The sequence below is a fragment of the Gossypium hirsutum genome, chromosome A09, assembly GCF_007990345.1.
Source record: "Gossypium hirsutum isolate 1008001.06 chromosome A09, Gossypium_hirsutum_v2.1, whole genome shotgun sequence".
Classification (NCBI taxonomy): Eukaryota; Viridiplantae; Streptophyta; class Magnoliopsida; order Malvales; family Malvaceae; genus Gossypium; species Gossypium hirsutum.
Window position 1 is genome coordinate 149,060 of NC_053432.1, and position 27,545 is coordinate 176,604.

Below are 27,545 nucleotides of genomic sequence, written 5' to 3' on the forward strand. Positions count from 1 at the left end.
TTTTTTACTAGTAAAATTTCAATGTACAGAAAAAAAAAAAAAGAGGTGAAGTATAGACAAAATCCAAGTAAGCATACTGGCGTTGCATGATTAGTATTTCTTTCAAAATATTTTTGTTGGATATCTAGCTGGGAGTTGTCTCTAGCTTGGAATGGAGTACAATCAAGAAGTTTGGAGCTTAATATGATTTTGTTTAATATGCTATTCTAATATCTGCAAGAACACGAAATTTTGTCTAGAACTTTTGTTAAACATGTCTTCTTATTTCTTAAGAAGGTGCAAGGAAGTTTCTTTTAATAACAACAAAGTACCAGAAAATATTATGACTGATAGGTAGAATTTGTATGGTCAAGGGCACAAGGCGCATTCTAGGTGCTAAAATTCTTTTTTTTCCTGAGGTGCGAGGGGCAAAAACTTTAAAAAAAGAGCTTGCCTAAGTGCAGTAAGGCATAAGATATATGTGTCTATCCATTTATAGACCAAGGTTAATATATATAGTTATGATAATAAACTCTAAATTGTGCTCCAGCTTATCTACAAAACGTGCAATTTTTTTTTCATTAATAGACCAATCTGCATGATTTCCTTACGATCCCATGTCGTTCTTGCCTGTTGTTGGATATTCAAATATTATGCACATTAATTAAAAGGAAAAAGAAACCTAATTGAACTTGAAGTAGTTGGGTTTTTGTTTTGCACCTATTGCCTCACAGAAAAGTGTATCTAGATGCACCAGGTGTGCATGTGTGATCGTATGTACTTTTCCTAAAGGCTCTAGGGTGCTTTTATCATTTGGCGCTAAGGTGCAATTGCTAGGCATACACCTTGACATTGAAGGTTGCAATGTCTTGGTTGATGCTCATTACTATGTTCTAAATTGTATTGAATTTTGAGTTGCCACTTATGGAGATAGTATGGCCCAGAGCTTAAAAAATAGTAAAGCCTATGTTGATTTTTTTCTGCATGCTTGTTATTAAGTTGATCTTGCATGGTTTTTTTATTATAGTACAAAATGTTTAATCACTGAATGCAATTTGGATTGAAGTAGACTTCAAAGTTGTTAATAGGAAGATTGATTAGCTTTTCTACTTGAGAAGATTCCCCTTAGCTCAATTGCTAGCTTTACGGGACTTTAAGTCTTTAATAATGATAAATTTAAATTTAAATATGGAAATTCTTGTTAGAAAAGGTTAAGAAATTAACCACCCCCCTCTACACTGGGTTAAATAGAAGAGATTTTTGTAACTTTATAAACTTACTATTATGAAATTAGTTTTCAGTCCCGTCTCGCTGAATGCATGCTATTAGAATTTCTGCCTCCAATTTTCTACCTTAAGTGGTATTCTTCTTTTTCTGGTTGTATTGCATTCTTCTATTTCTAGCAGGTAGATGAAATGTTGAGACATGCATCTGTGTCATCAGTTGCACGCTTGTAAAGCTTTGTTTATACTTCTCTTCTACAATCTTCACCCTGGAATTGTTCGGTTTGAAATTTCTCAACTTTCCTAGACGTGGTTTGTCTTTAGTTCTCTTGGAATAGTTTCAGTTCTGTCTGCAAAATTCTATGTTTTTAACACATTCCTTCTTGATTTTAAAAGGGAATGTTCCTGGCTTTTAGTAGATACTTTTGAAATTGATGGGTGGTATAAGTGATACCTGTAATGAGTTCTTTTGGGTGCTTTCTCAGTGGTATTTGTTGATGTTTGCAGATCAGATTTCCCGTATCTTTTGGTTATTACATTCAGACCTTCATGAGGCTAGGGTTACAGCTGTTCTGGAATATTTGTCATCTATGGTGGCAAGTTTAGAACCATCACATCAACTTGCAAATGGACAGAGAGGTCACCTGGAAAATTTCTCTTTGATCAAGCATAACTCCAAGAAAGGAAAGTTTCATGTTAGATTTAAGAAGAGAAATGGACGGTATGGTAACTCTCTCTCTCTCTCTCTCCCGGTTAAGATAGCAGCAGACTGACACGATAGTTTTTAAACCTAAATGTAGTCAGAGGAAGTTCACATTGACAGTCAGCCATTATCTTTACATCTTTGCCATCTGAAGGAGCAATTAATCAGGGTCTTGTGCCAAAGGTCATAGCTTAATCTCTCTCTCTCTCTGCCTTTTCAGCTTATTCTTTTTATCTTATAGTACACTATTGCCTGCAAGAAATCTTTTCTTTGCTCAAAAAATTAGTGTATACCGTAAAGAAAAATTGATGTGGATTGGGGAAGAAAACAGCAGCAATTAAAAGATCTAGGACTGAAGGAGCAGATGGATGCCCCTTCTTTGTACTGGCTGCAAATCTTTGTCCTAGTGGCATCGAATGTACATTATTCCAGCCAATCCCTAAACCTTAAACTCTAAACTCTAAACCCTAAACCATAACCCTTAAATCTTATATCTAAACCCTAGACCTAAACCCTAAACCTAAACCTTAAAACTTAAAACCAAAGCCCCAGGCCCTAAGCCCCAAGCCCTAATCTTTAAGCCTTAAGTCTTAAACCTTAAACTCAAAATCTTAAACTCTAAATCCTAAACCCTAAACACTAAACTTTAAACCATAAATAAATAGTAAATTTGGATCTTGAATAGTAAACCCTAAACCTTACCCACCCACACCGAGTCCCTAACTACTCGCAAAAAAAAGGTTTAGAATAATAGGCTTCAATGAATGAACAGGTGCAATTCATAATCATCCAACAAATAATTGACAACTTTACCATACAATATGTAATACTAAAATCATGAACAGTAAACTCTAATAAACAAGGTAAAACGAGTATGTGATTCCAATAATCTTATGATTTGTTTTAAAGCATACTTTAACAAATCTAGTGCTCTAATGCCAATTGTTGGAAAAAAATCTAATTCAAACATGGTTTTCTACTGTAGCGAAAAATAAAAATTTTGAAAAGATATTTATAACAATAAACCATAAACCAAATTCATACCTGTATTTTCAAATAGACAGATCCTTATAGTTTCCGACTTTTAACCAAAAGATCTTCTCCACTATTCTCGTACCACAAACTACTTTAAGTATGGGCTCGAACAAATCGAATCAAATACAGAACCTGAAATATTTTCTTTACTTTCAAAGAGAAAGTAAATCTATCTTAAATAGAAATTGGTAGAATTACAATTCTCAAAAAATAAAATTTATTCTTAAAATAGAAATTGGCTAGAATAGCAATATCGAAAACTCCAAAGAAACTTGTTTTTTTTTCTTTCTGTTGATGTGATTTGAAGCCTACCAATGCCATCTATTTATAGGGAGAATGACCTATGGCCACGTTTACTTTTCATCAATCATGTAATGCCAATAAGAGGATATCATTTACTCATGTCTTAGGCTATGAATTTCACCATTGTGAATGACCCTACATACTATAGAAGTAGTTACCCAACGCACCAGCTTTCGATTCCTTATCTATTTGAACTCAGCCTTTTACTTACATCAAAGTATACGAGTCACACATACATAGTCCGAGTGATTTAGGTATGCCACACTATGAATGTCACAAGTGAATAAATTTATAAATGGATTCAGGATCCATTCTCTTTTGGTCCAGTCAGGTGCACTGTCAGTCTAGTTAGGCATCTCCCTAATTGGACTTGATTGATAGCATATTAGTCTTTTAATTGGTTTGCTTGTTTTCGATTAGACTAAGGATACGTTTAAGTTCGTCTACTAATATAAGTTGTAATTTCATATTACGATCCGACCACGTAATATTGCTTAGTATTAGTTTAAACATCAGATAACCAGTGAACTAATATTTGTTTCTATTTTGCTTTGCATGCAAAAATCATATGAAGACAATTATACAAAGTATAGTAATGTAATCCATGAATTTGTTTTATTAACCAAATTGTTCAAAAAAAATTACAAGTTTTCAAACAAATATACTACACTTAGAACATTAGATCCACCAAATATAACATTTCATGTCTAATTAATTATTACTTTGGCTATTGTTGAGGCAATGTATGCTAAATCAGCTGAGTGGCATTTAATAGTGCCAAATACAAACTGCCACTGAAGTGATGAAGTTACTTACAATATTTGAGTTTAGTAATTTAATGAAGCAAAATCTTTAGGCTAGTGAATATGATGATATTTTGAAGACACTATGACCCATCTATGAAAAACAATTCACGTTTGTTGAAGATTGGATTGGATTCAAATAAATCAATACAACCCTTTGTGGAGATTTGATCGATATTGTACTAGTAATATCCAGAGATCATATCTTTTAACACATTGTGCTTCGAATGTTTATGTTGTAATGGTTAATTCCAAGAAGTTTTGTATTCACTTAAATTCTATATTAACAAGTTGAAATTGAGATATGCTAAGAGGCTTGTCTAAGTTATGTATAAGAGCATATTGAGAGCACTTAAATATGTTTATTGAGGAACTGTTTTGTTAGAGGGTGCAAACTGAATTGTAAACATTCAGCATTTATTGCCTAAATTCTCAAAAGGAAAATTTGGAAGTGAATGTTCTCATCTTCAGGTACAAAAGTGAAATCTTTATACTTGAGTGATAGAATGTGATTCACTTGTTGTACTTTGAATTAAATAGTATAATTACTTACTGAGCTAAATTCCACATACATAAAGAAATTGAGCTGTGAAAACAAATCTTAGTATTCTTTGTTCTTTTGTTTGCACAATGCAAAACCATTAACCATATTCAGAAAACAACTATACTACAATGATGGTTGCAAAATTTATTAGAAAACTAGACAAAAAAATGTGACTCAGGTGCACAAAACAATAATCTAACTTGCATTTGCCGCCTATAATAACCCGTTTTTGTTTCATTCATAATTTCCAATTTTTTCTCGTTTTTCTTTTTATGAGAAGTTACATCTGTAAATGTTTATCTTCAAAAGAATGCGGTGCGAAATGCAATCACCAAAGGTATTTACAGACTCAACACTTTCTGCTTCTTACTTTAAAATTCATATATATATATATAGAGAGAGAGAGAGAGAGAGAGAAAGAAACATAAATGTCGATGACACTTCCCATATCCTAAACCACCAATGAGGCAATGCTTATCAAACACTTACAGCTTCAAAGTAATTGTTACGAGTGGCATGAATGACGAATCTCCCAATCCTCTTTTCTACCTTCAGCAAGCATACATCCTTGTGATGCTAAGCTTATGGAAAGAGACCTGCATAACTCAATTGCAGGCAGCAACATCAAATCAGAAAGACGACCATTAATGCACTAAAGCATGAGCAGAATTAGTTGGCTTGCTTACTGTTGCAACCTTATATAACCTGCATAAGGAGAGCCAATCAAAGGCTACAATAATTGCCGTGACAAATTGTAAAGAACTTGTTTTTTCTTGCCTCAACATAGCGCACAAATGCAATCCTAATCAGATCCTACCACCTCCCATGCTATATTCCTACGTATTCATAAATGGCTGTTGGTTTCTATTCTTTTCTTTTCTTTTCTTTTCTTTTCTTTTCTTCTCCCCAGTCATCTAATGTGATTTATACAATGGACCAAAATGCATTGGAGCACGAGAGATTATGGGCTTCCTTTCCAAAAAAAATTTTCATAAAGCAACTAGCAGCAAGTGAAATAGACCATGCTCTAATATTTAATGAGAGCAGGAAGCGAAGCATGAAGTTCCGCCAAGCACTGAAAGATCCAATTTAGCAACTGCTCTCGTGGCAGCTCCAGAAGTAGTTCTGCCTGCAATATACACATCAAGAAATTAATAATGAATAAAATGAAGTATCATGATATATTTAAATTCAAGAATTCAAATACAAATTCCAGCATGGTCGTGCTAGTCTGTAATCCATGATGCTATTAAGGTTCAAACAAATTTATTTCCCATCTTAATGAACTTAAATGAGCTAGCATGCTGACTATTATCACTCTCTTGACAAATATAGCATGCATGAGAAAGGGAAACTACTCAACCTTTGTGCTGCTATTCACAGCCACAAAAACCATAGTAAATAAAAAATAATTACCCTTATTTGATCTCCGTCAAATATCAAAGAATTCCGGTGCACATCAGATATCATGGAATCTGTCATCAGCTTGAAAACCCTCTTACTCATACTGGTTTCCATGCCAACCATCTTTCCTGAAGCATAGATTCTGCTGATCCCAAGATCTGCTGCCATTCGCCTTACATAAAGCTTCTTCAAAAGAATTTCCATGGAATATGGCTCTTTTCCATATTGACGGCGAAGATTCTCTGTAAACTGCATCAAACTCCAGATGTCTTTCTCAGCTGCTTTCTCAGCATCATTAATGATTTTGATTGGGTTCTCCAGATAATTTATGTACTCAGAAGGGAGATGAGGGTTTATATTGATATCAATCTAGCAAATAGAAAATCTCAAAGCCATGTTAGAATTCATAAACCACTGTCATAATTGGTGCAATTCAAGTGTATCCAGGTTGGATTCACTTGCCATCAACTAAAATCTAAACTTTAGAGAACTTTTATTCAAGAAAATAACTACGAGGGAGGAATAATATCCAGCAATCAAGACAAGAGATTATTTCATAAGGTGCAATAAAAGTTGACTGAAGTTACAAAACCAAGCCCCACGTTTTCGCTTTTTAAAAAGATAATAGAATGTTTCCCCTTTATTTACCTAATGCTTCCAAAATAGATTGATTTTCATGTACCAATAGACTTTCCCTGTCTAGGAACGGCAGTCAGGAGTCAGAACCAAACCCAGGGTTCTAAGCCATAGTTGATTTGGAAAACTACGAGAATTAGCATTCGAACTCTTAGCTGGTTTGAGTGCTAATTCTCTTAATACAGTATTTCAGGTGAATGGGTTAGAAAAATGTCATTTAGAAATGGTTGTCAATGTAAAATAAAGGATGTTGGTTTGCAATATTTGACATCATAAAATAACATTATTTCCAGTTTATATGCTTGGATGAAATCCTAATGAAGTTTTAGGCTTCCCCATTCAAAGTTTTTGTATGATCACAATAAGAACAGAACCTAATAAGCCATAGTGTATAATCTCATATACTTTTCAGGTTGTAATTAATGTTAAGAGCATCATATTATATTTTCTGAAGATACAAATTCCAAAGTTAAATACCTCCACCGACTGATAAGGAACTGATACCACACGGTGTTCCTCAACCTGGAAAGGGGGTGAGCTAAAGTCAGAAATTGCAAGCAAAAACTCTGATACCAGCAGGTAGAAATCTGGAAGCTTAACAAAAATAGTAGATATCAACTATCAGCTAGGTAATTTCCTGTTTATTGATAGAGAAGGGCCGTGAAGCTGAATCAAATCTAATAACTTAACTGGACGAATATAGCAGACAGGGGACTGGAAAAACACAGCATCCAGGTAGACAGCTAGACTTCCAAATAGTTAATTCCACTAATCAACCAACAAAAGAGGCTCCAGAACATACCTTGGACAAACTCTCAAAAAGCATCTCAAAGAAAAGATCAATGCCAACATTTCCAACATCCCCTGTCTGTTGCTCACCAAAGATGGTACCAAAGCCTCTAATACCCATGTCTCTCTCTGCGAGTTGGAAACCTTGGCCAAGCTCACGGCATTCTTCAAGAGCTGCAAGCCTCTCCTGAGGCACAACCATGGTAATGCCAGGTCACTTCTACGATTTCATTTCAGCATATTTGACAACAAAAGTGAAGGCAAACATAGAAAACATACCAATGCTTGATCAGATAGTAAGGACTTATCAGGGTACAATAAGTATGCATAAGCTTCTCTATCCGCCCGCCCAACCCTTCCACGCAACTATGGGAATTGAAAGAATTATAACAACATTAACAAAGAAAACAGGAGATATAAAACTACAGTAAAGTATTCTATTTTCTCTGTCATGAGAATGAACAACGTTGTAGCCTTTTAAATGTTGTGCATAAATCCTTCTGGACAAGAATCTTTTTCCATGGTAGAAGATAAAAGATCACATGAACATACATACAGAGCCACATGTGCAACATTAAAAGACCTTTAATTTACACATCATTATTCCAGGTAAAACTGAAAAGGAGAAGTCTCAAAGTATACCAAGATATTAGTTTATATGCCCCTCAAATTAATTTCCAGATAAAAAATTTGATACTGCTCTTCAACATTTACCGCATCTTTTGACAATTCATAAGAACAAGTGAGATAGAAGAATATGAAAGTGCTGGACCTGATACAGTTGTGCCAGGCCAAATTGTTGAACATCCTGGATTATGATAGTGTTTGCATTTTGAATGTCAAGCCCACTTTCAACTATATTTGTGCATATAAGAATCTTAATTTCACCCTGCGCAAATTTCTCCATGGTTTCTTCAAGTTGCTTGGAATATTGCTGTAAGTGTAGCATATGAGAACCAAAATAATTTTCAAATCAATTGATAAATAAAGAAAAGTTCAACTTCTGTAAAATAGTTTACTTTTAAGATTCTAAAAATGAAAGCATGATATCCACAATTTAACATGTAGTCACATATACACAATTCAGTTCTCAAAAAATAAAAAAAAAGTGATAACACTCAAAAGCCAAAACTCAATTATTGTCTAGTGGACGGTAGCTCGTTAAAAATTAAACACAATTCAAATATTAAAAACAAGAAATACCTTCCCATGAGCAATAGCTATATCAACATCTGGAAATGATTGTTTAAGAAAATCCATCACTTCTTCCAATCCTGTCACATAAGAACGGAATCAATACTGACAAACTGAATGAGAGAAATATAAAATAACAACACAAATGTATATATACTAGGAAATCATCTAAACAACGCACCCTCGGCATATGAATGTTAATCATTGGTCACTTTTCTTTTATTTTCATTTTACCTCCCCCACCCCATTTTTTCCCGCCTGTAAAAAGGACAACTTAATTGATCTAATTTATCAGCTCTGTGATTCAACTCATTAGATGATACTTATTTTTCCACAAATACATAAACATATATAGACAAGATTATCAATATTACCATTTTCAAAGAGCAGCAGGCCTACAATATACACTTGCCTCAGAAAAGAACTAGCACAAAATATTACTAAACCATATAGATAATGGCATGATAAGAAGAACATTTAAAAGTGCAACAAGTAGGAAACTTTGGATTAAAGCATTACCTTTAATTAGAGGTAAGACATAGAAAACTTGACCACCACGATCCAGCTCATACCGGATTGCTGCAATGACCTTTTCTTTACCAAATGCTGAAAGATGGGTTTTGATAGGAACCCTTTCTGGAGGTGGTGTAGAAATTAAACTGAAAGGATGAAAGACAGTAAGACACACCGATTTTATAGGACAAGTAATCTGAAATTAAAGTTCAAGGAAATGCCTATTCTATTAAAGTGATGCTTTCACTGCTTGCAGGTAATTTATTCAAGGCTCGGAATGAATACAAACTAAATGGCCTCTGAATAGGTTCTTGAAGTATGGAATATGATTCTAATAAGCAAGTCAATATTTACAATGCTTGAGGCAGCTTCATGAAACCTACTTAAAGAATAGCCATCACTTATCTAAAAGCATGGTACAGATCATATGACTCCTAAAAAGCAAACTGAAAATTAATCTATCAGTTTATAGTGTTCTACAGTAATGACAAAGTTCCCATTTCCTAATGCATTCCTCCATATACATTGATTCATGTTTATACAAAAATGCGCAAGGTAGGTCTTGGCACTCATAGCATCTACAATGCATGTAAAAGGTATTACAACTTTTCAGATAAAACTTGTTGTCAGAGCTTACACTCGTCAATGACATGGTTGATATTCGACCCTTTTTCCACCAAGGCATCACAATAACCAAACTTAACTGGATATCCAAATCCAGGATTAAGTCCAGCACCAAAGAAGCTTCAATTTAGATTTTTTGACAAATATTACCTGGCATCACGGAAACCAGTCAAAGCTAAATAAAGCGTTCTGGGTATAGGTGTTGCAGAGAGAGTAAGAACATCAACTGAAGTCTTAAAAGATGCAATCTTCTCCTTTTGCTTGACACCGAACCTCTGCATAAACATACAAACAAGAAAATCAAGCATCTCTCTGCCAAATGGGCACTACTTGTATTAGCTAAAAGTACAAGAGATCATTGCAAGGAATTCAGTTAGTACAAATTCTAACACACAGTGTTCCCTAGACCATTTAATATCTACAACCATGAATTGATGATAGTGCTAATTCCAGCATGGCTATAAGCTTTCATTACTTTCCCTTGACTGAAAGATTGTAGAGGAGGTTAAATCATAATCATCAACTCTAATCCATTTCATAAATAAAAGCTAAATCTTACCAGAATTGAAGTGCTACAAAACCAAAAACCTGAAAATCCTTCGATAATATCATTGTTTATACAGTCAAGGACTTGAAGATAGTGACAAGGATTGGAGGCAAACCTGTTCCTCATCAACTACAAGCAGGCCTAGATTATTATACACAACGCGGTTTCCCAGAAGTGAGTGAGTTCCGACAATAATGTCTAGATCACCCTTTTTTATCATGTTCAAATGCTCCTCTTTCTCTGCTTTACCCTGCATGTTAAAATAGGCCATATCAATTCAAACAGTAGCCTTCATGAAAAATTCTGATCCAGCATATACATATTTAAGTGAGAATGAAACTGCAAATATCTTTAAACCTTCCCGTAAATCCCATCAACAAAATTTAATGACACAACTCTGTTGCCATTATCTGTTTATTGGGCAATATGGAACTTTTAATATCTTGATTAGAAAGTATGTCGGCCAAACTCTTCCCACCCCCAGTCCAGCACTTCTCCTCAAGCTTAAGTAAGTTATTAAAGCTTGTGATAACAATCTTTAGTCAAAGAATGAGGTCAATCCAGTGAATGAACTTCTTGTACCTGAAACCGACTAAGAAGTCCAACCTTGATGCTCGGGTACTTGGAAAACCTATCTGAAATGACATCAAAATGTTGCTTGGCAAGAACAATTGTGGGTGCCAACACCATAGCTTGCTTCCCTGCTGACACCACACAAAATATGGCCCGTAATGCAACTTCGGTTTTACCAAACCCAACATCTCCGCATATCAATCTATCCATTGGAGTTTCTTGGTCGGTTAAGTCTTTCTCTACATCAATAAAAGCCTGTAACAAGAGAATCCTCATGTTAGCAGAAGAAAAACATCTTACTCATCAATCTCTGAATCTTTCAGTGACTGCTGAAAAAGTAGTAGTTTGTGGGAAATGAAGGATTGCTGCTTTCAGGAATATACCAAAGGGATCTAAACAATAACTGAGATGATTATTCAAGTCCTTGAAGTGCAATAAAACCTATGAAAGGTATAGCTCAGTAAGAGAAAAAGGTAAAAGTTTTGAAAGTGGTACCTGCTTCTGATCTGGTGTGGGTTCATAAGGAAACTGAGATGCGAATTCAGCCATGGCAGGACTCCTTGGGTAAGGAGGTCTTTTTTGTTTGAGTCTATGTAAATAGAGCTCCATTAAATCTACAACCATCTTTTGAATTGCAACCTTTCCTTTGGTCTTTCTCCTCTCCCATGCACTAGTGTCACTCAACTTACTCAAGGTCCTAGGCTTTTTTGTTTCATTTGGGCTGAAAATACGACCAAAACATGCCTTAAAAGACGCAACTGAAAGCTGTTTTCACATTTCAACCATAAGATGCTAACAGGAGCAGATATCAAAGCAAAATTAATCCAACAAGAGCAAAAAGGAGGAAGAAAAACCTACAGATTATATCGATAGAGCATGCGAGTAGCCTGCTTAACAGGGAGCTTAGCCATTCCATCAGCATACTCGATAAAGACGTACTCGATGGGTTCAGTAGAAGTCCTAGAAACATCAAACTTAATCCCAACAAACCTGCCAACACCCACTTTCTTGTGAACAACATAGTCCCCAGAGCGCAGCGTGTAAGGATCAACCTTGTAGCTAAAGACACCTCCTTCCTTACATTCCCTATCCCCTTTCAGCTTCTGCAATCCCCTCTGCTGCTGTTCTTTCACAAGCTGAATGTACATGTCAGCCTCCTGAGAGTCCATTGCAGGCCTTGTGGCCTCTCTCTTGCCGTGGTCACGGCGTATCTTTTCGTGTAGAATGGAGATGGCATCAGTCTCAAGCTCCATCTTTTCTCTTTTCGGAGCCAATTTGTGGCCGTTGGGACTTGAGACGGGGAGACGCCCTTGAGTGTAGACAGCCATGGTTGTTAATAATGGATATCTCTGTTTGTAGAGGAAAGGGCGGTTGACCGTGAAAAGGGTCCAGATAGAAGGAGAAGAAGAGCTGAATTTCAGGAGGAGAGGAGTCCAGACTTGTGGCACCGGATGGAGGGAGCCCATTGTTGAGGAAGAAGAGGAGAAATGAATGTTCAGAGAAAAGAAGAAAAAGTGGGCATTTTTGGGCTGGGGAAGACGAATAAACAAGAGGTACAGAACAGGGGATAAACAAGTGGAGGTTTAAGAGAGTTTTTAAGGTTTTGGACTAAGTGGGGATATTTATCAAGTCATTTTGTATGTGTGGACACAGATATTTTCCCCTGAAAATTTTTGGTCTGCTTCCAATCAACTTTTATAAAAGAAATTTATTTATTTATATTTAGTTACAAAAGTGTGTTTTTCATTAGTAATTTGAGCAAATAATTGAAAGTTTTAGTAGTTATTAGAGAATGTTGTTATTTAACGAGATATATTTTTATTTTAGAGATATTTTATTTTTATCATATAAATGGATTGTGAATTGATTATAATATTTAATTAACAATTTTTTTTATGAATTTTTAAAAAGTTGAGTTTTTAATAAGATTTTGAGTATTTGGTTACTAAATGTTTTTTATTTGGAATTTGAGTAAATGGTTGATGGATTTAGTACTTGTTAGAGAATATTATTATTTAGTGAGATATATTCTTATTTTGGAGATATTTTGTTATCTGTCATGTGAATCTATTATAATTTTTAATTAATAATTTTTATAAAGTTGAGCTTGTAATGATCCAAAAATCAATGGTGACAGAAAATGTGGTTTTGAAATTTCGTTTTCGTAAATCGAACTTATAAATATTTTATTAAATATTTGCGGTTAAGAATGAATTAAATTTTGGATAAAAATTTTATCAATTTAGTGGTTAATTTAAGTGCAATGACCAAATTGTAAAATTAATAAAAGTTCAATTGTTAAAGATTTTCTTAATTTGAAAACAGACCAAGGATCTAAATGATAATTTTACCATCTAGTATGCATAGTGGACGGTAGGTAACTTAAAATTATTAATTTTGGTTATAAAATTCTAATTAAATTAAAAGTTATAATAAAAATAAAATACGAATAAAACATAGTTGGTGGAGAAACAAAAAGCCATTTTCATCTAGCAACCTATTTTTTAATTATGTTAGAAATAATAGTTTTAGGATTACAAATTTGATTAGCAAGTCTATAATTATTATTATTTAATAATTATAAGTCAAATATAATATTATATTTAATTTTGATTTGGTAAATTTTATTAATTGAACGAATTTTTAAGTACAAATAGTTTATTTCTAAAGTCAAGTGGTTGTGGAAAATAAGATATCAAGAATTTGTTTCTGTAAACAAAACTAGTAAATATTTTTATTAAATATTTGCAGAGTTATTATATAAGTATATTGAAGTTTAGTCCAAAAATTTTAATATTTGACTAACTAATTAAAGAAAAAGAATTAAATTACTTTATTAAATAAAAATGCATAATAATTGAGGTTTTGAGGATAAAAAAAAGGTAATTATTCTCTTTTTGAATGTTGGTGGACGGTTTAAGCCATTAATTTAGTTAAAATAAAATAAAAGTTAGTAATTAAAATATTAAATAATAGTTAAAACATGGAAAAAAAAAATCTTTCTCATTTTTTTCCTTTGTTCCACCGAAACCACCATAGTTGTCAACCTAACCTTCGGCCAAAGCTAACTGCTATTGCATGATAAGTATTTTTAATCCATTTTTAACAATTTTTATGTTTTTGATATTGCTGTTATATAATCTAGTTAATTCAGAGACTAATTCGTAAAATTGTTAAAGATTTTGAAACTTGCTATTGATGGTTTATTGATGTTCTTGATGTTAAAAGATGAATTTGTAAACTTGATTGTTAAATAGGATTACTGTGTAAAATAATTTTTGATAGTTTTGAACTTAAAGACTAATATAAAAATATATAAAATTCAGCATGTAATTTGTAAAATTTTCAAATGTGTAAAGGCTCATTTGAGGTACTGTTAGAATCATTTTTGGATATTTGAGGTTAAATGTGAAATTTTAAATAATGTCGGTTTTAGGGACTAAATTAATAAAGTGTAAAAGTTTAGGAAAATTTTGTAAAATGAATATTTATTAGCCATATGCATAAAAATGAGTTTGATAATGTATTTAAAATCGATAACTTTAATTTAATTATTATATAGATCAATAATTGAACCATATAGAAGATAATGGTGAAAAAGGAAAAATCGTAGACTAGTCCTTTCAAATTTATTCGTTAGTTAAATATACTAAGTAAGTTCATGGTATAAATTTATATGTATATATTTATGTTTTTTTTGTTATGAATTAATTAATTAAATTGTGGAAAAATTGTTAATGTTGGAGTGAGGTTATTAACTATTTCTGATTAAATGTAAAGTGAAAGGATTTAATTGTAATGAGATAGACATACATGAGTTGTATATAAGTTTTTGAAAAGAACTTAATTGATTTAAAATTGTGTATGGATGTTTTGAACGTGCCTCTAGTCGCACATATGTGCCTCTATTTGCACTTCGGTGCCTCTATTTGCACATTCATGCCTTTGTTTGCACTTTAGTGCCTCTATTTGCACATTTGTGCCTCTGTTTGTGTCATATCTCATATATTTTTATTAAAATGTGCGCAAGAATAAGAATAAGGAAGTGAAGTGGTCAAGTGGTTAAGTATTCTTAAGTTATCCTAGAGGTGTTAGATTCAAGTCCTAATGTTCACACTCTTCTATTTAATTTATTCTAGAGGTCTTAGGTTCAAGTCCTAATATACTACACAGAAATGCCCTAGAAAAAAAGAACATCTCAAAATGAATAACCTCAACTTTCAATATGGGAGTTGGCTTAGAGCTCAGCTAGTCCTAATGTTCACACTCTTCTATTTAATTTATCCTAGAGGTCTTAGGTTCAAGTCCTAATATACTACACAGAAATGCCCTAGAAAAAAAGAACATCTCAAAATGAATAACCTCAACTTTCAATATGGGAGTTGGCTTAGAGCTCAGCTAGAGGGATCAACCCAAAATAGAGGAAACTGGAGAAATGGGATCGAAATCTTGGAAAAGAGATAATTTCGAGTGGAGAGAATAAGGGAGTAATGGGGAGAACAATGAGGAGAGCCCCTGTAACACCCCCTAACCCCAAACCGTTACTGGAACGAGGTTATGAGGCATTACCGGACATATCAGACAACTTACGAATAATTTACAATTAATATAACTTTCATAGTATAATATAATAATTAAGTCCCTATCTTGAACTCTCGAAGTTCAAACATGTATTAAAAGTAGAACGGGACTTATTCGAGTATTCCAAATTTTTTTATAAAAATTTCGGCAGCATTTCTGCTTATTTTTACCTAAACCTCCTACAAATTCAAACCAAAACAACCAACACCAATATTTCACATTCATATACTAATATTTATATTATTAACAAAATTTTAATTTAATAACTATTATAGCATCATTCAAAATTGATTAAAAACTTCATTCATTTAACAACTTGATGTTCATGTATCAAAATATCATGTACTTTCCTTACCATTTCATTTAACCATCTAAATTTTATAATTCATCATTCGCTACCCAAAGTAATATACATATTCAAGTGACTAAATAACACTTATGTACATGCCACCTTTACCCAAAAGAAAAATATACATCACCAAGTTTGTGTTGGAGTCGGGATTGTTCTGGATGCTGAGCCGGGACACTTGACTTCTACTAACCTGCACACGGAAATAACCGTACGCTGAGTATGGATATACTCAGTGGTATTACTATAATCCAAGACTATTTAACATTAATAAATTACAAACATCAATTACTTACCCTATTAACAAATAATCTCATTTTCAAAATTTCATTTCAATTATTTACCCTATTAACAAATAATCTCATTTTCAAAATTTCATTTCAATTATTTACCCTATTAACAAAGCTCGGACTATGACAGATACGCGGATTTCCACCCAAATACACCAGAATATCCAACCCAAACACACCCGGAATATTGTAAATCCTCCATAACACACCGGTATAATATATCCTCCCAAACACACCAATAAGGCATTAAATGCCTATTCGGATAAACCGAAGTATATAATAACAGAAACATCTTCTCGGCCGAACTACAATCTCTTCATCACATCACAAATCCAATGGCATGCCATTTATATCGAATCTAGTCCGACGAGTTAATAGGGTATTATTTTACTTTTTCTAATTTCAATTTCACATACTTACCTCAAGTCTTATTTACCATACATAACAATTAAAATTTCAGCAATCAATAATAATTAAAATTCGAATTATAGTAATACACACCGTAATTCCCCCGTTTTAGTCCTCGATGACTTTCTCCTTTCCTTTCGATGCTGATGCTTCAGGTTCTTTGTTGGCTACGAAAATAATAATTTATAATCATCAATACAACATGATTCAATTTAATTCATGAGCCTAAACATGCAAATTTAACCATTTTTAATGTATATATATAATTTCACCATTAAGCTGTCTACTTGAGTCATTGTTACTAAATTATTTATATCTTGAGCTACGAAACTCAAAATTAATATCCGTAAATTTTCCTTAAAACTAGACTCATATATCTTCTAACCATAAAATTTCCAGAATTTTTGGTCTAGCCATTTAGTACAGTTTATTCATTAAATACTCCCCTGTTATTTCATTTGACAGTTCTAACCTCTCTCTACTAAAAATAAATTATCTCATTGTACAGAACTCGAATAAGGTTCTTGTTTATTTATTTTGAAACTAGATTAATTAAGGAGTTCACATATATAAATTACACTCCATAATAATTTTTGTACAATTTTTAATGATTTTCCAAATTTAAAACAGGGCATCTCGAAATCACCCCGAACCAGTATTACAAAATTTCAAATATCTCTTGATTCATCAATTAATTGCTTACACTGTTTCTACTATAAGAAACTTGACTCAATAAGCTTTAATTCCATATTTTGTTCATTCTCTAGTTCAATTTATAAAATTTTTAGTGAATTTTCAAAGTCAGACCATTGCTACTTCCCAAAACTATTTTGATGTAAAATGTTAATAACCAAATTTATAACACCAATTCACACCTTATTCCTATTCAAATTTCATTTAAACTCAAATTTAACTATTAAATTTTCAACATATTTTCTTAATTCCGAATTTTCCTCAATTTAGTCCCTAAAACACAAAACTTATAGCTTACTTTGCAATTCAATCCTTATATCTATTCTAACTTGAATTTCATTCAATTAAACCCCTATTTCATCATTTTATTCAACATGAACTTTGTTTAAAAACCTAAGAACTTCCAAACTAACAACTTAATTTCATCAAAAACTTGTTTTAAGACTTCTAAAATATCAAAATTATGAGAAAAGGACTTGATTGAGCTTACCAATTAACTCCAAGCTTCATAAACCCTATTTCCCCTTTTCTTTCTTCTTTCTCCCCTGTTTCTTCTTTGTTTTCGTTTTCATTTCCTTTTCTTTTAACTTATTTGTTTCTTTTATATATATAATAATAATATAATATAATATAATATAATATAATATAATATACTTAATTATTAAATAAATATATATATTTTTTAATCAATAAAATCTTTGATATTTTCCACGTTAAACCGCCTCAGCTATAGGAAATGGTTTAATTTCTTCTTAAGTCCTAATTTTTCTTTAATCTATAATTAAACTTTTACCCTTATTCAATTTAATCCTTTTTACTAATTACTCTAAATTAAGCTAAATTTACTTAATTAAAACCTAATTAAACACACTACTAGACTCATAAATATTTTTAATAATTATTTTCGAACTTATTTCACTAAGACGGAGGCCCGATAACACACTTTTCTGATGCCCACGGATTTTGAGTCGTTACATTTCCTCCCCCCTAAAAAAAATTTCGTCCTCGAAATTTTACCTGAAAATAAGTGAGGATACTGTGATCTCATAGTTTCCTCTGGCTCCCACGTTGCTTCTTCTACACTATGGCTTCTCCACAGTACTTTTACCAGAGGGACTCGTTTGTTTCTTAATTCTTTCACTTCTCGAGCTAGTATTTGAACTGGTTCCTCTTCATATGACAAATCTGGTCTAATAGCAATGTTTTCAGTAGAGATAATATGAGATGGATCCGATCGATACCTTTGTAACATGGAAACATGAAAAACATCATGAATTTGTTGTAATTCCGGGGGTAAAGCTAATCGGTAAGCAACTGGTCCAACTCTCTCTATAACTTCATATGGTCCGATAAACCGAGGACTTAACTTCCCTTTTCGGCCAAATCTTAATACTTTCTTCCAAGGAGAAACTTTGAGAAACACTTTATCCCCGACTGAGTATTCAATGTCCCGACGTTTCAGATCAGCATAAGATTTTTGTCTGTCAAAAGCTGCTTTTAATCTCTGTTGAATCTTCTTGACTGTTTCTTCTATTTCACGAATTAATTCAGGTCCAATTATCTTCTTTTCATTTAATTTTGTCCAACATACAGGTGATCGACATTTTCTACCATATAGAGCTTCATACGGAGCCATCTGAATACTGGACTGATAACTGTTATTATAAACAAATTCAGCTAACGGCAAGTAACGTTCCCAACTAGATTCAAATTCAATAACACAAGCTTGAAGCATATCTTCCAAAATTTGAATTACTCGTTCAGATTGCCCATCAGTCTGTGGATGAAATGCTGTACTGAAATTAAGTTTTAGTACCCAAAGACTCATGTAACTGTTTCCAGAATCTTGATGTAAACCGAGGATCTCGATCAAAAATTATAGAAGCCAGTATACCATACAACTTTATAATTTCCCGAATATAGACCTCTGCAAGTTTCTGATGTGACCAATCCATTCTGACAGCTATAAAATGAGCCGATTTTGTGAGTCGATCAACTATTACCCATATAGCATTTTTCTTACTTGCAGACAATGGCAATCCCGTAATGAAATCCATCGTAACACGATCCCATTTCTATTCTGGAATAGTAATCGGCTGTAATAATCCAGTAGGAACCTGATGCTCTGCTTTCACCAGCTGACAAACCAAGCATTTGCTGACATATTCAACTATCTCTTTTTTCATCCCAGGCCACCAGTACAATTCTCGTAAATCTCGATACATTTCGTGCCTCCGGGGTGCATAGCAAACGAACTATCATGAGCTTCCCGTAGAATTAACTCTTTAAGCTCAGAAGTATTTGGAATACAAATCCGATTTCGAAACCTCAAGCATCCACAATCATCAATACTAAAATTTTCTGTTGTACCATTCTGTATCATCTCTCTTTTTTTCAATAATTTGTTATCTTCCAACTGAGCTGATCTAATCTGATCAAACATTACCTGTTTTACTCTTAATTCAGCCAAAAGACTCCCATCATCAGTGATACTAGGTCGTGCAAACATTGCCCTTAATTCAATTACATCTTTTCTGCTTAATGCATCAGCTACAACATTAGCTCTTCCCGGATGATAGTCTATAACACAATCATAATCTTTCAGAAGCTCGATCCAACGCCTTTGTCTCAAATTCAATTCCTTCTGAGAAAGAAGATACTTCAAACTCTTATGATCAGTATAGATGTAACATTTTTCACCATAAAGATAATGTCTCCAAATCTTCAATGCAAAAATCACAGCTGCTAACTTAAGATCATGAGTAGGATAATTCCTTTCATGTGGTTTCAATTGACGAGATGCATAGGTTATTACCTTCCTATCTTGAATCAATACACAACCCAAACCACTCAAAGAAGCATCACTATACACTACAAAATCTTTACCCGATTCTGGCAATGTCAAAACTGGTGCCTCGGTTAACATTCGCTTCAATGTTTCAAAACTTTTCTGACACTGATTATCCCAAATAAAAGGAACATTCTTCTGCAGTAGTTTAGTCATTGGTAGTGCTATCTTCGAGAATCCATTTACAAACCTCCTATAATACCCAGCTAAACCGAGAAAACTGCGTACCTCCGATATATTCTTTGGCGCCTTCCACTGAACAATTGCTTCGATCTTCTTTGGATCAACTCTAATCCCGTCAACAGATACTACATATCCTAAAACTACAATCTCTGATAACCAGAATTCACATTTACTAAGCTTTCCATACAACTGTTTCTCTCGCAAAATTTGTAGAACTATTCGAAGATGCTGATCATGTTCTGCCTCTGTCTTCGAATATACCAATATATCATCAATGAAAACCACCACAAACTGATCTAAATACGGCTGAAAGATACGATTCATGAGATCCATAAAAGCAGCTGGGGCATTTGTTAACCCAAATGGCATTACCAAGAACTCATAATGGCCATACCTCGTACGAAAAGCTGTCTTCGGTACATCACTTCCTTTTACCTTCAACTGATAGTAACCCGACCTTAAGTCAATCTTCGAAAACACAGAAGCTCCTCTCAACTGATCAAATAAATCATCAATGCGAGGCAACGGGTACTTATTTTTAATTGTTACCTTGTTCAACTGTCGATAATCAATACAAAGTCGCATAGAGCCATCTTTCTTTTTAACAAACAATACTGGATCTCCCCAGGGTGAAATGCTTGGTCTAATAAATCCACGATCTAGTAAATCTTGTAACTGCACCTTCAACTCTTTTAACTCAGTGGGCGACATTCGATACGGAGGTATAGAAATTGGTGTTGTACCTGGATACACCTCAATAGCAAATTCAACCTCTCTGTCAGGTGGTAAGCCCGGTAATTCTTCTGGGAATACATCTGGAAACTCACGTACAGTCTTAATCTGACTGCACTGACTCCCAACTGAATCAGAATTAATAACATATGCCAAGTATGCTGGACAACCCTGTTGCAGTAATTTATTAGCCTTCATCGCTAAAATAATGCGTGTCGAACCACTGGTACGGATGCCATTCATTTCAATTCTATTCTCATTTTCTGTCTGAATACTAAACCTCTTTTTATAACAATCCAAAACTACCCCATGTTCATATAGCCAGTCCATACCCAAAATGATATCAAAATCACCAAAAGGCATGATCAACAAGTCCACAAGAAACATTTTATCATGTATTATTAACGGGCACCTCCGACATACTCTATCTACTAACACCGTTTGTCCCAAAGAGCTAGACACTTTTATAGAAACTTTAGACATTTCAGATTCTAATTTCCCCGATTCGACTAGTTTTGAATTTATATAAGAGTGTGACGAACCCGGATCAATTAAAGTATAAATAGGCTCAGAATACAATAGAAATATACCTGTAACAACATCATGTGTATCGCCCTCCTCACGGGTCCGGACTACGTACGCTCTGGCTGGCGCTCTGGCCTCTGACTGTTGTGTAACTATATCGCTGTTTCTTCTGACACCTCCACCTCTAGACACAGAACCCGAACCACCCCTACTAGATCCTCTGTCACGAACAGTAGGTACTGATCTTTGAGATGTTGCAGGTGTGGCACTTTCACCTTTCGGACAATCTCAGATGAAATGATCTGTAGCCCCACATCGAAAACATCGTCGAGTTATCCTCTAACATTCACCTAAATGTTTCTTTCCGCAGTGCTCACAGTCTGGAATTTCTATACTTCGGGATGGACCTCTCACACTACTAGTAGATACTGTCATCTGTTTACCTCTGCTTCTACCACCTCTGTCTGAACTAAAACTGGATCTCCAGTTACTTCTTGATTCTCTGAATCTCTTCGGTAATGGATTAAAACTAGTAGTTCCCATACGTTTCTCAGCTGATTTACCAATTTCTGATTTTTTATCCAGACCCAGTACTTGTTCTATCATTTTTGCTCGCTCAACCAGATCAACAAGTTCAGTAATTCTGAGACTTACCAATTGAATCTTGATTTCATCTCGCAGTCCCCGTAGAAATCGTTTACGACTATCAGCCTCGGTTGGAACATATTCTAAAGCATACCTGCTCAATCTAGAGAACTCTCGCTCATAATCCAGTACTGACATATTCCTCTGTTTCAACACTAAAAACTCTTGCTTTTTCTCTTCGATGTATAATTTCCCCAATATACTTCTTCTGAAATTCTTTTTGAAACAAGTCCCAAGTTACCTGATCATCCGGCAAATGTCTAACCACAGATTCCCACCAGAGATACGCTTCTCCTTGTAACAGTGATACAACACATATCAGACTCTCTCGGGGGGTGCAGTCTAATTGTTGCAAAACTCTTTTTGTTGTTTCTATCCAATTTTCAGCAACGGATGGATCAGCTCCTTTTAATCCCTAAAATTTCGTGGCACCATATTTTCGTAACTTTTTAATTGGGGCCTGTCTAACAGCAGGTACAGATGTAGTAGCAGGTATAGCTCTCACTATATGCTGTAATGCATCAGCTATATCTCTTAACACTTGTGAGGTATTTCTTTCTCTCCCTACGTTAGGAGATTGATTATTTAACGGATTCACACCAGGTGTAACAGATTCAGTTTCTTCTAATTCTCGACTTCCAGTATACATTTCCTGTTCAACATTATCCATTCTTTCATTTGACATTTTATCTATAAAACAAAACCAAATAAATACATTAGCATCCAAAAATCCCGACTCAATTTCGACTCGACAGTGGCATGTACTTCTAAACTCACTTCCGACCCAATTTAGCCCGACAATCGGCTAAACCTGATAGCTCTGATACTAACAATTGTAACACCCCCTAACCCCAAACCGTTACCGGAACGAGGTTGTGAGGCATTACCGGACATATCAGACAACTTACGAATAATTTACAATTAATATAACTTTCATAGTATAATATAATAATTAAGTCCCTATCTTGAACTCTCGAAGTTCAAACACGTATTAAAAGTAGAACGGGACTTGTTCGAGTATTCCAAATTTTTTTATAAAAATTTCGGCAGCATTTCTGCTTATTTTTACCTATACCTCCCGCAAATTCAAACCAAAACAACCAACACCAATATTTCACATTCATATACTAATAGTTATATTATTAACAAAATTTTAATTTAATAACTATTATAGCATCATTCAAAATTGATTAAAAACTTCATTCATTTAACAACTTGATGTTCATGTATCAAAATATCATGTACTTTCCTTACCATTTCATTTAACCATCTAAATTTTATAATTCATCCTTCGCTACCTAAAGTAATATACATATTCAAGTGACTAAATAACACCTATGTACATGCCACCTTTACCCAAAAGAAAAATATACATCACCAAGTTTGTGTTGGAGTCGGGATTGTTCTGGATGCTGAGCCGGGACACTTGACTTCTACTAACCTGCGCACGGAAATAACCGTACGCTGAGTATGGATATACTCAATGGTATTACTATAATCCAAGACTATTTAACATTAATAAATTACAAACATCAATTATTTACCCTATTAACAAATAATCTCATTTTCAAAATTTCATTTCAATTATTTACCCTATTAACAAAGCTCGGACTATGACAGATACGCGGATTTCCACCCAAACACACCAGAATATCCAACCCAAACATACCCGAAATATTGTAAATCCTCCATAACACACCGGTATAATATATCCTCCCAAACACACCAATAAGGCATTAAATACCTATTCGGATAAACCGAAGTATATAATAACAGAAACATCTTCTCGGCCGAACTACAATCTCTTCATCACATCACAAATCCAATGGCATGCCATTTGTATCGAATCTAGTCCGACGAGTTAATAGGGTATTATTTTACTTTTTCTAATTTCAATTTCACATACTTACCTCAAGTCTTATTTACCATACATAACAATTAAAATTTCAGCAATCAATAATAGTTAAAATTCGAATTGTAGTAATACACACCGTAATTCTCCCGTTTTAGTCCTCGATGACTTTCTCCTTTCCTTTCGATGCTGATGCTTCAGGTTCTTTGTTGGCTACGAAAATAATAATTTATAATCATCAATACAACATGATTCAATTTAATTCATGAGCCTAAACATGCAAATTTAACCATTTTTAATGTATATATATAATTTCACCATTAAGCTGTCTACTTGAGTCATTGTTACTAAATTATTTATATCTTGAGCTACGAAACTCAAAATTAATATCCGTAAATTTTTCTTAAAACTAGACTCATATATCTTCTAACCATAAAATTTCCAGAATTTTTGGTCTAGCCATTTAGTACAGTTTATTCGTTAAATACTCCCCTGTTATTTCATTTGACAGTTTTGACCTCTCTCTACTAAAAATAAATTATCTCATTGTACAGAACTCGAATAAGGTTCTTGTTTATTTATTTTGAAACTAGATTAATTAAGGAGTTCACATATATAAATTACACTCCATAATAATTTTTGTAAAATTTTTAATGATTTTCCAAATTTAAAACAGGGCATCTCGAAATCACCCCGAACCAGTATTACAAAATTTCAAATATCTCTTGATTCATCAATTAATTGCTTACACTGTTTCTACTATAAGAAACTAGACTCAATAAGCTTTAATTCCATATTTTTTTAATCCTCTAGTTCAATTTATAAAATTTTTAGTGAATTTTCAAAGTCAGACCATTGCTACTTCCCAAAACTGTTTTGATGTAAAATGTTAATAACCAAATTGATAACACCAATTCACACCTTATTCCTATTCAAATTTCATTTAAACTCAAATTTAACTATTAAATTTTCAACATATTTTCTTAATTCCGAATTTTCCTCAATTTAGTCCCTAAAACACAAAACTTATAGCTTACTTTGCAATTCAATCCTTATATCTATTCTAACTTGAATTTCATTCAATTAAACCCCTATTTCATCATTTTATTCAACATGAACTTTGTTTAAAAACCTAAGAACTTCCAAACTAACAACTTAATTTCATCAAAAACTTATTTTAAGACTTCTAAAATATCAAAATTATGAGAAAAGGATTTGATTGAGCTTACCAATTAACTCCAAGCTTCATAAACCCTATTTCCCCTTTTCTTTCTTCTTTCTCCCCTGTTTCTTCTCTGTTTTCGTTTTCATTTCCTTTTCTTTTAACTTATTTGTTTCTTTTATATATATAATATAATATAATATAATATAATATAATATAATATAATATACTTAATTATTAAATAAATATATATATTTTTTAATCAATAAAATCATTGATATTTTCCACGTTAAACCGCCTCAGCTATAGGAAATGGTTTAATTTCCTCTTAAGTCCTTCTAATTTTTCTTTAATCTATAATTAAATTTTTACCCTTATTCAATTTAATCCTTTTTACTAATTACTCTAAATTAAGCTAAATTTACTTAATTAAAACCTAATTAAACACACTACTAGACTCATAAATATTTTTAATAATTATTTTCGAACTTATTTCACTAAGACGGAGGCCCAATAACACACTTTTCTGGTGCCCACGGATTTTAGGTCGTTACAGCCCCACTAGATTGGTTCGAAGGGAATTAGTGGAGAGTCTTTCACCTTGCAAGGCGGTGGTTAGTGACCTGCCCACCAAGAGCAATGAAGTTTTTTTTGCTGGAACTATCATGGGCTTGGGAACCCTGTGACAGTTCGGGAACTTAAGCAACTCCTCATTGCTAATAACCTCGATGTTTTATGTGAAACAAAAATGTATTCTAATAACTTCACACGTGTTCGTAATCTTTGTAGGATGTCTAGTTGTTTGGCTGTGAGTTCGGAAGGTTGTTGTGGAGGGTTGGCGATGCTGTGGAAAGATGGTGTCGATGTGTCTATACAAAACTATTCTAGTCACCATATGGACTCGCTTGTTCGAATGGAGAGTCATAACAGCATTAGGTTCACAGGGTTCTATGGTCATGCTGATCTGAATTTAAGAAGTAGGTCTCGAGAGATTTTTAGAACTGTGGGAAGCTCGGTCAGGGAGGATTGGATCGTGGGTGGTGATTTTAATGCCATCATCAATGAAGCTAAAAAAGAATAGGGCTATATGAAATCCAAGGTAACCATGGACGAGTTTAGAGATGTTATGGAGGAGTTGACTCTTGTTGACATCAGAACCTGTTAAGTATGACTACTATTTCAGTCAAATTTGAGAAATAATCTTCTAGTTAAACTCTGTTTATTTGTTTCAATCAAACACTAATTAATTTAGATTATTTTTTTATTATTTGACTTATGAAGTTAGCCTATAAATAGGCTCTTTTACAACCTTAGAAAATACACCAATTAGAGAGTAGAACTCATAAGACATTTAGAGAATTTTATGTTTACGTTTTGAGGGTTCTTTGTTTTCAAATTCTTTGTTTTCGGGGTTTAGTTTTTATCTCCATCTTTTGTACTCTTCATTCTTTTGCCATTATAGTAAAATTATATTTACCCGTAGTTTTTTTATCCTTTTTGGAGGGGTTTTTCGTTAAATTTGTGTGTTTAATTTCTCAATTTATTCCGCTATTTATTTTTACTTGTTGCTTAATCAGGTCAATCCCTAACAAGTGGTATCAGAGCTAGTTTAATTTTCATAGATTAGCCCATTCAGAGATGGCAGCAACAAGGTTTGAAATTGAGAAGTTCGATAGTGAGACAAATTTCAATCTATGGCAAGTTCGGATGATGGCAATTCTAGTTCAAACAGGATTGAAAAAGGTTGTTACTGGAAAAAGCCTGAGGAATCTAAATCAAACAGAATGGGAAGAGCTTGATGAAAAGGCTTTATCTGCAATCCAGTTGTGCCTTGTGAATACGATATTACAGGAGGTATTGATGGAGAATACCTCATTCGCCTTATGAAAAAAGTTAAAAACTCTTTATGCGACTAAGTCTGTGGCTAATCGTTTAGTGTTGAAACAAAGTCTATTTACGTTTCGCATTGATCGTGATCTGATGAAGTAATAAAATTTACCGTACCTAAAAACTAACTATTATCACGATAAAAGGCAAACGCACTTATCTAATAGTAGTATAGTTAGTGGCAAGACCGAAATATCGAATCCAAGGAACTAAAAGTACTAGTAATGACTTTCTTCCTATTATCTAGCCTAAAAATAAAGAGTGGGTTTGTGTAAACTAATTAACTCTAAACTAAACTAAGGATGCGACAAAAAGTAAATTGGGGAATTGCTTTGAGAAAACTGAATGATAAAGATAATACCTAAGAAAGAATCCACCTAGACTTCACTTATTATCTAACTCTGAACTAGACGATTTCTTCATTCAACTTGATCCATAGAGATCCCTAAATGATGTTAATATCTCCGTCGAGAATAAGAACAACTAATCCTAGGTTGATTAATTGAAATCTCTTTCTAAC

At 33.5% G+C, this 27,545-nt stretch overlaps 1 protein-coding gene and 1 long non-coding RNA gene across 4 annotated transcripts; one reads left to right on the forward strand and one right to left on the reverse strand.

The window, feature by feature from the left end:
• The first annotated feature begins 32 nt into the window (after positions 1–32).
• Positions 33–5,219, forward strand: LOC107888452 (uncharacterized). Its single transcript, XR_005901631.1, has 3 exons — positions 33–67; positions 1,710–1,923; positions 2,003–5,219. It is a non-coding gene; the product is annotated as an uncharacterized lncRNA (long non-coding RNA).
• On the reverse strand, positions 4,807–12,462 carry LOC107888449 (ATP-dependent DNA helicase At3g02060, chloroplastic). Of its 3 annotated transcripts, XR_001681370.2 has the most exons (14): positions 11,729–12,462; positions 11,366–11,591; positions 10,880–11,125; positions 10,413–10,547; positions 9,901–10,025; positions 9,133–9,272; positions 8,623–8,693; positions 8,192–8,353; positions 7,699–7,785; positions 7,433–7,606; positions 7,108–7,152; positions 6,007–6,363; positions 5,286–5,719; positions 4,807–5,186 (listed from the first exon to the last, which is right to left on the reverse strand). XR_001681370.2 is itself a non-coding variant. In XM_016812558.2 (13 exons), the coding sequence occupies exons 1-13, from the start codon at positions 12,334–12,336 to the stop codon at positions 5,618–5,620; spliced, it is 2,478 nt and encodes an 825-aa protein (XP_016668047.1). In that variant the 5' UTR covers positions 12,337–12,462; the 3' UTR covers positions 4,807–5,617. The 3 variants fall into 3 exon arrangements, 2 of the variants coding, with proteins under 2 accessions (XP_016668047.1, XP_040933496.1); XM_016812558.2 differs by having other exon boundaries at positions 4,807–5,719; XM_041077562.1 differs by having other exon boundaries at positions 4,807–5,719; positions 11,366–11,635; positions 11,729–11,870.
• Positions 12,463–27,545: the final 15,083 nt, after the last annotated feature.

Coding starts and splice junctions, on each gene's coding strand:
- LOC107888449 (XM_016812558.2), bottom strand. CDS start 12,336: ATGGGCTCCCTCCATCCGGTGCCACAAGTCTGGACTCCTCTCCTCCTG. Junction 11,126..11,365: donor CCACACCAGATCAGAAGCAG/GTACCACTTTCA, acceptor CTCTTGTTACAG/GCTTTTATTGATGTAGAGAA. Junction 8,694..9,132: donor TGTCTTACCTCTAATTAAAG/GTAATGCTTTAA, acceptor CTTATGTGACAG/GATTGGAAGAAGTGATGGAT.